This window comes from Rhyacophila brunnea, unplaced genomic scaffold (genome assembly GCF_057557595.1).
Source record: "Rhyacophila brunnea isolate RB1 unplaced genomic scaffold, BYU_Rbru_1.0 scaffold_3, whole genome shotgun sequence".
In the NCBI taxonomy this organism is placed as follows: Eukaryota; Metazoa; Arthropoda; class Insecta; order Trichoptera; family Rhyacophilidae; genus Rhyacophila; species Rhyacophila brunnea.
The window spans coordinates 17763433-17777105 of NW_028232965.1; the positions used below are offsets into that span (position 1 = coordinate 17763433).

Genomic DNA, 13673 nt, shown 5'->3' on the forward strand with positions numbered 1-13673 from the left:
ACCGTGGGTTCAAACCCACGAATTCATGTTAATATAGGGTGACCGCCCTATGAATTAGGCCGATTTCGATTTTATCATATTCGCCCGTATTATTAATTCAATGTGAAAACGAAACCTCAATTCATGTCATAAACGAAATTTCCTGTCATATCTCTCTTGTACTTTAGATACAATTTAATACGCTCATACCTGAATATAGGTGTGAATTAGAACTAACCACATTGCCGTAGGCGTAAGATAATATTATATCATACCATCTCATTAATTTAACAACATTACCCTGAACTGAAACGTGGATTATAATAATGGATAATAATATATTCTATCTTCAAAATTTATTACTCGTGTGTTTATCATTTTCACTGAAACGGTGGTTGCTTTTTTAATGTTAATTCAATTAAAGTTTGAGGATGCGCTCCGCCCCGACACGGGCGTGGGCGAGACAGACGCCTCGAGGGCCCATGTGACAAATTGAAGAACCGTGCGTTTATTTTTCTACTGGAAAATAATTTATTACCAATGGACGGAGGCACAGCAAGCTTTTAAATTCTCAAGTTGTTTGCTTTTTACCATTGGGTGATGATTTGTTTGATGAATAAATTATTATTTATTCTCGTAACAAGTTTTGCAAGAAGTTTACATTACTTATTCTACAACCGACAAATATTTAAATAATAATTAATAATTAACTAATATCACACGCTCAGATTAAGTGAAATAAACAGATGTAGTGTTTCTATACAAAGCTACTTCGAAATAGTTGCCCTGATAATTTCAGCCAATTCTGAATGTATTGAATTGTTATTTTTTTAAATTTCAATTATTAATTATTAAAATGGCTTACCAATTCCGGCGAACAAAATTTATAAATATGAATCAGTCTCTCTTCTCTCAGTGCTGTGTCTGCTGCGATCTCTACCAGGGACATCTGTAACAAAAATACTTTATTTAGTGAACTTACTAATGTTTAAAAAAATATTAAATTAGGTATAAATAAACAAACTGGTGGCCACATAAAGTTTCAAGCTCTGAACATAGACTTTTATTAGGTACTAATGAGTTGGCATAATATTTATTGTGTTGTTTATATGAGTCTGTATTGTAAATAAATACTTACGTATTCAAGTGATAGAAATGGCGAGAACTTATTATTTTATAATACTCGTAACAAAATACCATGAAACTGGTTTTCAGTATAAAATCTGCATCTGCATCTGCATAACATTGGAAAATTATTATAAGTAGGTACTGAAAATAATGGTTTTATTGAAGAATAATTTCACGCGCGTTTTATAAAGAACTAATGTTATTAATATTAAGCTTCTAGCAAACTAGGTACTCACTTAAGTATATACTTATTCAAAATCTTTTTAAATAGTGCAAATAGGTACCTAACCTAAGTAGGTACTTATAAAATTCCTAAAATAAAATACTTAACTACAATTAGAAAAATGGATTTCTATAGTTATACCAAAAGTACCAAATAATGAATGGTAAGGTATATTCTTACCAGTGTTGCCATGTCTACTGAAATTTCAGTAGATCTACTGATATTTTTTGCCAATATACTGAATTTTTGATTTTTTTCGAAATTCAAGAAATCTACTGATATTTGTGTTTCTCCATAATTGTAAGTTTACTGATGATTATTTTAATAATAAACTTGAAATGATTTACGCACGATCTTTTTTAATGTGTTACACTTCTAAATTGACGAAGAAAGCATTGTAACTCTACCCAAGAGCGCCATTTTACCCATTAATATCATAATTGTTTACAATAAATTAATATTATTAGTTATTTTTATCCTTATTAGTCTTAAATTATATCTAATATACTACATTTTCCAAAATCTACTGATATTTTATGAAATCTACTGAATTTTTTGTCAAAATCTACTGAAATTTTAAATTTTGACTTGGCAACACTGATTCTTACTGTGCTCACGATGGCCGAACGGCTTACACGTCGGCTTATAATGTCGTGGATCTCAAATTTGAATCCTGGGTATGGAAAATTCGGATATTGTTTTTCAATTTGTGTTTGGGGTCAGAGTATGTACTTAATAGGTTGAGCAAGTGGCTAATACCAGTTTCTCGTAAAAATAAAAACCTGTTAATACAAACTTCCACATTGTGGAGAACCATATGAGTTGAAAATGTCCGTCTGAGGAGGATGAAACCGGTTCAGATATTAAACAAAAGTACGATAAAAATTTGCGTTTTATTAAATTAAAAATTAATATTAATACCATAATCATCCTATTAGGTTCGAAGATGGTCAAAATAAGAAAAATAATAAAAGATTTTCATGTCACAATGACAATGATATTACAATTTTATCAGCATCGCTTATGGTACTACAACTCTTGGTGCGTCTTGGCCTCCTCCAAAAATCTTTTCCATCCAGATGATCTAGCGCTGACGATTTCTAGTTGCTTTTGCGCAATATTTTTATATCTCCCATTGCACAGATTTGCCGTCCAAATCAAGCCCTCAAGATATGTGTAAATACTCCGCTTTTTTTGGAAACTACGACATTCTGCAGCGCAGTCTCTTTTCGTCTCCATAAAGAGTGTCTCTTCTTGGCAGTTCCCTCATGGCACCTTTATATTCTGTCATCTTTTGAGCGACTAAGACTTTCCACCTATCTCGATCCTATGCTTCTCTCAGGGCAGAGTGAATGCTGCCCACAGTCAGTTCCAGCGCCGACGCTCTTCATCTGCTTCGCCTTTCCTGGAGGCTACCTAAAACCACCAGTCTCTCCGGGTTATCCGGTTCGCACCCAACAATATGTCCAAAAACTGCAGTGTACAGCTCATCATTATACCTCGACCTCTAAATACCATGTACTTTAACAGGCCCAAAGATTCTTCTCAGTACATTTACATAAGCATATATATTTCTCTAATCCTGTTTGCTAAGTGCGCACCATTCTGATTCAATACAAGTCGCAGGAGAATTTGATGAATGCGAAATGACAATAATTTAGCAGTGTTAAAATTATATTATTAATGTTGGACATAAAAAATAGGTCCTACATCAAAATATTATCAACAAGTAGGTTCATTTTAATTTCAGTGAGTACCTACCTAGGTAGGCAGTTTCGTTTACGAGTAATAATTATATTCTCTACATTATATCTATATTGTTTATCAAAATAATTGTTTTAATTGGCTATCAATTAAAAATATTTAAATAGTTTATCGATAACTATAAAATTATAGATGATTGGAATGGTGAGACGTATTACCATAAATAGATTATTAAAAATGGTCATTCGAATGCACGCTTCATGGTTTAACGCAGTAACTATCTTGATAGTTTTAATGACTTTTCTGCGAGCATTATTACTTGTCAATTAGACACTGAAGCAATTAAATGTGCATTTGCCATTAAAATAAGCGATACTTGCAGACGCGAGCGCCTGTGATAAGGATAAGATACAAGTACCTGGTCAGAAAGTGCTCGAGCAAATAAAACGAAATAGGTGGGTGCGTTGCATAATGCAGTTAACAAGTGGCTGCATTAATCCCGACACTAGTGCAAGCTGCAGTCACGGCTGCCAATGCATAGGAATACCGAACAAATTTGATACCGACTTCAGTTACCAACCACAATATTAAATGTTCAGTGTTCACTCTTGTTAGGTAATTTATTTAATGTGCTAGGCAATATAATCCTTCAAAGTATTATGCATAGTACCAATAACATAGTCTACATAGGTATGTACTAGTCTGATCAGACGAGCGTTTGCTTTAATTTTAAAACTTCTTTTATTTTGTTAACTGTCAATTCATGGTGGAAATGCATTGTATTATTAATTCAATTTAATAAAACGCAAATTTTATAGTACTTATTCCACTTTTATTAATTAAATTAACGAAACCGGTCCGCATCTATTTTTACTACCCTTCTTAGGAAGAAGGCAGTAACTGACTCTCACACACTTTTGAGATAAATGACATAATGTGTTTTTTCTCAAACTTTAGTACTGTGAATTAATAAAAAACGGTTGTAATTTTTATGAGTAGGAAAATAAAATACAAACAAATTAATAATAAACAAGCAGTAACTGCAATAAATATGTGCAATTACTGCCTTTTTGCTAAAAAAATGTATTATTTTAGAATATGTCTATTTTTTCACTAAGGATTTTAACGGTATTTTAGTGATAATACTGATTTTAAAGTGAACAGAATATATAGCTTTCAAAATTATCTAACGGTTGGCATTCATAACTCAATTTCACAAATTTTGCGAGTTACTGCCTTCTTCCTAAGAAGGGCTTAGGAAGGACCTAAGAGGTTTTGACGATTCAGACGGCTAACTTATTGTAATTGTTACAATGAGTGTTAATATTTCGATACTTTCCTAGTTAATAGGCCGAAAGCAGTCTTGTGTATAGAATAGATGCGCAAATTTAATTCATAAAAGTTAAATAATTACGATAAAATTTGCGTTTTATTAAATTAAATTAATTACACAGAAAAATGGTTCGGGGGGGTCTATTTCAAAAAAAATATCCATAAGGCGGGTGGCGGGATTAACAAAATCTAGCACTTGCCACCAACGTTCGCATTTACCCCCCCCCCACTTTTCTGGTATATTCACCATACCCAGACACTACATTTTGTGTATACCTGTATCGAAAATTCAAGTATTAAATTTTTCATTTCTTATATTTTTTTATACACGGGGGTGGTAATTTTGGGCTGGTTCCCGGACCAACCATGACGCGGCCCTTACTATGAGATGCATTTGAATAGGACTAGACCAATGGCTATTCAGGTAAGTACTAGTTAAATTTGCATGACTATTTTGGTTCCTTTGCTCATTTAAATTTAAATCATGTTCGACCGCTGATCGCCTTTGCGCCACGGTGCACTTGGAAGAATGCATCCCTGAGACGTGTGGGCACCACTCACCAGTACGTGCATTCTAGTCACGACGAGCAGTGTTAATTTTGCTTCTTTTTCAACACATCATGTTTTATTTTGCTGGCTGCAATGTCCGCCTGCAGCGAGACGACACTCGGACATTGAATAAACAAGAAATACAATTTGCAACTCCCGGCTAAGCTTCCGCGACGGAGCATTCATTAACTGAGAACAAACTTGGATAGCAGATTAAACGTCATGTTTACATCGTGATAGAAACGCTTTTCTAAATCGCTTTAGAAATAGATAGAATTTACTCAATAATTATTAATCACAAAGCCTCGGATGATCACTATATTAATTAATTCACACGGTGAAGATTTAAATGTATAATACATAATATGCAAGAAGGTTGGCTACTAATCAACTTCGCACATTTTCTTTGAATGAACATGTTTAAATCATATTCATTTACCGGATTTACTCGTGAACTATTAATTTAATTTTGAAAGGTTTTAGTACCTACACTGAACTTTTTTCCTCAATAATTCATAACGGGAAAACCAAAGTTGGAAACATCTAAGTAAGTATACCTTTTCGAACACTATAAAAAGTTTATTTCAACACCAAAGATACCATTCGTAAAGAATTACTCTATTAAAATTAAAAAGAAATCAATAACATATTTATAATATTATAGTAGATATATTATTTAAAGATTTAAACACAAATACTAAAGAAAAGCTTCGAGAACAAGTCTTTTTACTGGAAGCCAGGCGGGAACAGCGGCAATTTGCCTATTTCGGCAAAATTCATGAATTCGAATGATAACCTAACCTAACAAATAATCCAGTATATCAGATCATTGGAGCGTGCTCAGACCAGGAGCACGGAGCAGTGGAGCAATGGGGTTTTACCCGTAGCAGGAGCGAAGCCGGAGCGGATTCGGGGCACCGACAATTTGTAGTGCTCCACTGCTCGGGATGTTTTTTATTATTAAATGTTGGTCCTAAAAATCCAATGAAAATATTATATTTGACACTTTGCAACATCGGAGTTACTTGAAATACAGCAACACTGCCGAGTGATAAATAACATCACTTTTTTTGACAGAAGAGGCAAATAATAAAAGACGATTTGCTGTCGGTTTGTTTAATAGAATTTATAGTTAATGAAAAGGACGAATAGTAAACCTTATTTCAAAACTACCTATTTTTTATTTTTAACATTTTATAAGTACATATTAAAACTTTTTATTTAACCGGAGCGGAGCTAGAGCAAGTATTAGGTCCCGGAGCGGAGCAACTCAAAAAAGGGTCAGCTCCAACCCTCTGCAGTCTATCGGCTATTTTTTTTGCCGTTGGCTTCCACTAATAACCAATAACCAAGCTTTGTTTTAATTTGAAATAGGAAATTACCTACCTACGAAAACATTTTAAATTAAAATATTTACTTAGGCAGGTATTGTAAGTTATATCTTAGATATTATTAAAAACAACAATAATATTACAATATAAATTATAAAGTATAAACACTTAAATAGAGAGGTACTTCATGAGAGGAAATTTAAATTAAAATACGTGCTTGTTCATAAACATTGGTTTAATTTAATCGGATTTTGTTCTTCGGCATTTTAAGACTTTATACCTATTTATATATATATATAATATATATCTTGTAAAATAAAACACAAAATACTACCTTAAAACTAAAACGTTATGATGGCATTCAATGTTTATATTTTCTTTTGCAACCTAAGTTTATGACAAACTGAAGTTATTCGAATCGATGCAACATCTTTGGCATCTCTACCAACTGATAAAACATTGATTTTGTTTTATGCCAGCCAGCCAGCAGACTGCGGGCTTTGAAACTTGTATTTATTAAAATAATATAGTATTATTTCACGCCCTTTAAACATGAGACCATAAGTAAGCGTCATAAATTGGGTAAACGAGAAAATGATTTGCACCATTAATTTTTGGGCATTGAGGCATTGCATTTCTGAAACAGGCCGAATATTTCCGATGGTGTTCGTCCCCCTGCTTCATGGTTTGACACGTCGATATGGCATATTTAAACAGAATAATAATACATCATATTTTTTTGGAAGCATATTTGTGTCGCTACATTTCAAAATCAGCCAAGTCCACCTTTAGGTATTTTTGACATTTTTGTGAATTTCTGAAGAACTACTGCTTTCTAACATTTCTGCATTATCAAAATGTGGTATTTCTTAATTTGAAATATTCTATACTCGAAATAAGATAAAGTTTCACCCTTGTGACTGTGTATTTGAGAAAACAAAAAGCTGTTTTTCTCCTATTCATCTATTATGGACTTGGCTGATTTTCAAATCTAGCGACACTTAATTTATATTTCATGCAAAGTCGTAATCTTAAAATTAAATGAAGTGAAAAATGATAATTTGCCACGCACTCAGAGGAAAGGTTTCCTTCATTTAAGGCAGTGCTCCGCAACCTTTTCACACTCACGGCACACCAAAGGTTTTCCCATAATTCCGCGGCACACCACACGTAAAACAATTTATACACCAAAACATGGACCCCACATCCTGAAGGGGGACCCCAGACCAAGATCTTTGGCGGGCCCCCCTACCTGTCGCTAATGTTAAAGACAGCGCGATACTCTAAAATAGCGTTTTTTTCAAATAGTGTTCGAGGTAAAATTAATGGTATTGATTTTATGTTTAGCGATTTTTTGTATGGTTATGTTATATTAATATAATTATGGTTAGTTGTCGGGTTAGGAATAATTATTTGTCGAGTATTGACACAATAATAATAAATTGTATCCTACAATGAGATGTTTTAAAATATTAATACTGACGTAGTAAAATAGCAATGCAGGCGACTTTTTTGACTCGAAAATGGGAGCTGATCTGCGATAGCCTTGTCGGATATCCGATGACATTTTTTATTAACCGAAATCCAGAAAATAGCCAACGGAACATCGGCGAAGTTCAGTTTTAGCGTCCCGTCGTTCATCAATTCAACAAATTCCTCCCGAATTTATAGGAAAAGTGCTTCTATAGAATTTTCGGCATTGGTTGCAAAAGGGTTTCGTATCCAGTCGCATTGATTGTATGAACGTACTGATGAGATTTCTTTTGCAGCGAAGTTAAATGTTTTTGAGACGGATCCAAAATTGATTGCTTGTTTTCAATGGTGATCTGGTGGTTCCTTTGGAACATTTGTAGAGATCCTTGTCTATACTCCTTCTGCCAAAGTTCGAGTTTATTTTTGAATTCTTATAATTTATCAGAGCACGTCAATATATTTTCATTCTGACCTTGCATTGTTTTATTAAGTTCACGCAGGTGCTCAAATATATTACCAGCCATGTACGCAAATTTGGCTATTGCACCGCGGCACATCTAGCATCGTCTCGCGGCACACCGATTGCGGAGCACTGATTTAAGGAAACGAATTGTCTTTAATAGACGGCGTAACTATTAAAAACTTATTTGTATTTAATAATAATTCCGATGATAGTATATCTTCAATCTTAAATAAAACATATTATTCTTTATAATTACTATATCAGACGATACTTTCAGTAGGTAGTTGCATCTTTTCTTTCCGAGAAAGCTTTCTGCGAAAATTAGTTCGAATAAGTTCGAGTCAAAGGAAAAATTATTCTTTTGAAAATGACAAAAGTTCTGTCGGACAATAATACTTACTGCTTAGATATTCAAGAAGTTCCACTCGTATGAAATGCATGGAAATAATAATTCTCAGAAAATGACACAAAACTTTGGAAACTTTTTTCCAGGATTAAAAAATAATAACTTCAATACAACGCTGATAAAATTTATTGTCCACTTACGACATTCCTACATGATAATATCATATGACCATATGAATATAATATGATATTAATTAATGTATAAGAAGGACGGTTGGCAGCCATTTTCTTAACCGATTAATGTAGAATTCTAATTGATTTATGTTTTGTACTATCATTGTATTTGGGTAATGTTTTTCAACAAGTACAAAGCCTAAATCAATTAGAATATCAATTCAAATTCCACCAAGTACCCTAGTCGATAGTATTCATTTTATAAATGTGAATATCGTAATTGTAAATGTCCAATAAATGAGAAATTGAATGAGACAATACGTAGGTTATGTTAACTGTTAATTTAATATAATAATTGAATAGGCATTTACATGGTAGACATCCATGGTAACTATCTAATAAATCGGTAGTTTGGTTTCCTATGGTATAGAAATAACCTGCCATTGGTTATGCTAATTGGGTGAGGCAATAACTATGTTTAAGGGGAGAGGCATACCAGCAGAGAACCTAGCGGAAAAATACGAAGCTTGCAATTTGAGATTTTTTTTTGATAATTTACAATTTCAACTGTAGGTATTAATTAATAAATATGTATCTGAAAACATTCGATTTTTTGTTTTTTTTTTTAATTTAAAGATAAACTTACAATTGTAAAAAAATGTAATAAAAAGTGAATTCGTTGCAGGGTCACATCTTATTATTACTTACATTATATTTTATGGTCATATTTATTATTAAAATTTAGTTTATTTAGTTTTAGATTTTTTGTCGTTTAGATTTTTGACTAATAATAAGGAACATAAATAATATTATAAAAATATCTAGATAGGTACGTATGTACATAGGTACCTACCTAAAATGTTGTGTAGACAGCAGGGACTACCAAAACCAAAGTTACGTAGGTAACTGAGTGACAATTTGTTTTAAAATAACACATTTTCCCGCGCATATTTAAGGAGAATGTCAGAAGATGCAGTAGGTATTAGTTACTCACGACAAAGAACAAACAAATAAAATCAACCACAAATTCCTGTCGCGGAGACTTCGAAGAAAGATCGATTGATAGAAGGCATTTAAGCGAACTTACACGTACAAATTCATTCTGTTTGGTGTGAAATCTACATGGTGATAGAAGCTTCGTGTGTGAAACGTTTGACCTAAACTTTTCCAAAGTTGATTACTGTCATCCAATGACATTACTGTCATCAGATACAAGTACCTCAGTTAGACTTTTATTTGATCAAATATTAAACCAACGCCGTCGGCTACTGAAATAGATGGCCGTATAGCATCGAGATGAAAAAATAATGCGTCGTTCGTGGACCATTAAACACATACGTGCTAACCTAATTTTGAATCATTCAGTATTGTATATAAATATATACGATATGATTGTATTACTAATTTAATAATCTACCTATTTTCGTCTGTATTTCCCTTGTATTCTGGTAGTTTTTATTACGTATTTTAAGTGTTTTATTTAGACATGAATCTCAATATTATATGAACCGTTGTCTACTGCCAGTGTATTTTCCCTACAACAGTCTGCAATCCAACCTTATTGGTTGGTTATTGGTTGTCCATGTGACGGAGTCATCGGAATTTCGCATCTGAGACAATAGATGGATTAATGTGCATCGCATACAGTTCATGATTGCACTTTCGTCACCATTATCATTTTCAGATACGTTCTTATACAGATATATTATTTTTCCGTGATAATGCTCAGCATTCCGATACGGACATCAGTAGGTGCACGCATTATAAGTTTTACTTTTTAAATGGACACGTCAAAAATCTATTAAGTATCATTGAGATGGTACTCCAAAATTTAATGAATAATGTCTATTAACTAAAAGCACGAGACACATTCTTTAATTATTTAACCACATTTCTAGAAGAAATTCTAATATCTTGGAAAGAAGAGTGATTACTGGTGGCAACGAATGAAAGAAAAGACGGTATGTGCCATCGCTATAATACAAATGAAGCTATATTAACAAGTAACCGATTGGACTAACAATGATTTAACGAGATCACCGCAGAATCGCTCAAGATGGAAGAAGATTGCAGACAATCAGTATAATTTCAGCAATCGTTATCCACAGTAATGAAGCATATAATAAGAATAATAAGTATAAATAAGTAAAGAATAAGTATTCTTACAACTAAATGCAGAATAAATAAAAAAAATACATCCATAGATAATTAAAATAACGTTTCTACCAAAAACATCAAAGACGTTCTTTAGAACGTTCCAAATGTAATGTTGTCTAAAAACAAAGAAAAAAAAAACAAAAGAACTTTTCGACTATATCGGTAGGTAAGTACTGAATGTATTTTAATTTTCACGGGCGAATGTCGATCGTCGGCAATATTAGAAGGCGATAACCATATTCTAAATTTAAAGTACTATAGGCATGGCCCCCACAAAGGGGGGGCTGACAGTGCTCCAGCCTGGGGACCCGGGCTCAGGAAGGGCCCGTCATGTCGAGTCGACCAGATAAGTGAGATAAATACAGATCACAAATTTGCTCTTATAGTAAAAAAAAGTCGCCTGCGGCGCTATTTTACTTCGGTGTTATGAATAATATTTGGTTGTATGATGCAATTTTTAACTATGTCCCGATACTCGACAGCTTCATAATTGAAATGGTTGTATATATTAAAAATACAAAAAAACGTTAAAAATACACCTTAATTTTACCGCATACCTATTGTCGAACAAGAACTTCTTTTCAACGTGTTAAAACTGTGAACTAACAAGCCCCTCCTGTTTTAGTCGCACTTCGACCACAGCGACTTCCGGTTATCGACGAGTTGTCCACGTGTTAAAACTGTGAACCAACAAGCCCTTCCTATTTAGTTAATCGCACTTCGACTACAGCAACTTTCGGTTATCGCCTAGATCTTCTTGTAGGTACACCATTTGGGAAACGCTATTGCAGCGCGTCACACTGCCTTTACATTTAGCGATAGGTAGGGGGGCCCGTCAAACATCCTAGTCTGGGGGCCCGCTTCAGGATGTGGGGGCCATGACTATAGGTACATGTTTAATTCAAATAATTAATAATAGCTATCATTTTATACTTTTGTATTAATCTACTACGTTTATATGATTATATATTTCATTAGACGTACATATTAGTATTATAATAAAAGGCAAAAGGCAGTCGCGGGTGGCATACTCGCATGAGCAAACAATACATCGCGTAGGTGGCCGATCGGAATATAAATGCATCCTTCTTTTCAGTCACCTCGGGGTATTCACTTTTAAGCACATACCTACACAGAATAGACATTATATTGTGAACCTGGCCGTTTTTATTTCACTTGGACGGCTTAATCGTGAGATCCATGATTTGATAACTACATTACTGGCATATAAATAACACTTCGGGGATATTAAATTCAATATTCCGTGATCGTCAGTTTCAATAAAGTATAGGTAGGTACTGGGCACCTGCCTAATTAAATTTTTTTAAATTATCTAAAATTTTTGACTATCGCAGCTTCTAGATTTAAAATGAGAACTAGGTACAAACATATTTAAGGGTATCGCTAACAATATGTTTATACATATTTACATTTTCACTGAAAAAAATCATTGTCCATGTACCTACTTTTTTTTTAAAATCACCAGTGCTTCATCAAATCATTTTAAATGCACGTGTAAACATGTATTATCCTGCAAGTTGCAAGATTGCATGCATGAATCAAAAAAGTTCGGAAGCTTCTGAATTTTCACGGGATAGCTAGGATTTGTTCGATATCTTCGCCTGCGCAGTAGAAGTATAGTGGCAAACCTGCCGGGAAAAAAACGAACTACACTGCGCAGACTCGTTTTGAGGTTAATCGATTTTCACGACTGTCAAATGATACCATAAAATGACTGAATATGCCAAATGAATGACATAGTAGGTACTCGTATTTATTCATTTCAACCATATTATGATACTGTACCATGAACTACACAACACGATTATTTATTTTGGTAGTTAAGCCAAAAATCTTTGGATTACGCCGGCATAACGTATTAACTATCAGCTCAAACAAAATGTTTTTGGAAATACCTATAAAAAAAATTAATTAATATTTTACTTGTTATGAAATTCAATGAAACCAAAGATTTTGAAGAAAACCTTCTTCTGTAGATATGGAGTAAGTCTAAACATAATTAAAGTGAAGCAAAAAGGGATCCTTACTCCCTAGTGTATGTACTAATATTCATACAGTTGAGTTGAGTGTCTAAAAAGTTTGGAAAGTTACTATATTTTGATAGGGAAACCACAGAAAGCTCCATCTTCCACGTGCAACTTTTCTAACCATTTAACAAATAAGTACCTTCCTACTTACCTATTAACCCACTATCAAAGACAAGTGTTCAATATTTTCAAAGACATGATTCGAAACGGCAATACCATAAAATAATGGGTGACTTTTGGAACCATTAATAAATAAACCTTATCTGTGTGTCTATGACATTTCCATTTCTCTTTCCATTTCAATAATGGTGAACAGATTACCCGAGTAGATACACAATGCATATAATAATAATTAATCATTTCACAGTCTAATAGATTTTTTTATTATCTCTTAATATGTTTCGAAAACCACATGTTGGTGTCGGATTTCATTGTTACATAAATCATTTCACTCTAAAATTGTTATAAATTTATAGAATCATTAATTACTTAGTGTGCGTCTGTTCAATGTCAAGTAATAATATACTGAAAGTGTCTAGGGAGAATTCATAGGTATCTGTTTTAATATTTCTAATAAGAAATTCTAAACGCAATTTGTTCGTCATTAAAGCATTCGAAGTAACAAATATATTCAGATCAAAGAGCGCGGAAAAGGATATCCTGGGCACCTTAATATAAATATAAATTTAATTTCATGTTATATTTTCAGGTTGGGATAACTGAAAAATGATTGTTGACATGTCTGTAGGTATAGGTACCTACGGTGT

At 33.3% G+C, this 13673-nt stretch overlaps 1 protein-coding gene across 1 annotated transcript in view; it reads right to left on the minus strand.

Moving 5' to 3' along the window:
• The window catches only part of Reck (Reversion-inducing-cysteine-rich protein with kazal motifs), a 168159-nt gene that overhangs the window by 55649 nt on the left and 98837 nt on the right, over positions 1 to 13673 (minus strand). The window contains exon 3 of the mRNA XM_085952763.1: positions 845 to 928. Coding sequence (XP_085808889.1) covers positions 845 to 928 — 84 coding nt within the window. The remainder of the gene's footprint in view (positions 1 to 844; positions 929 to 13673) is intronic.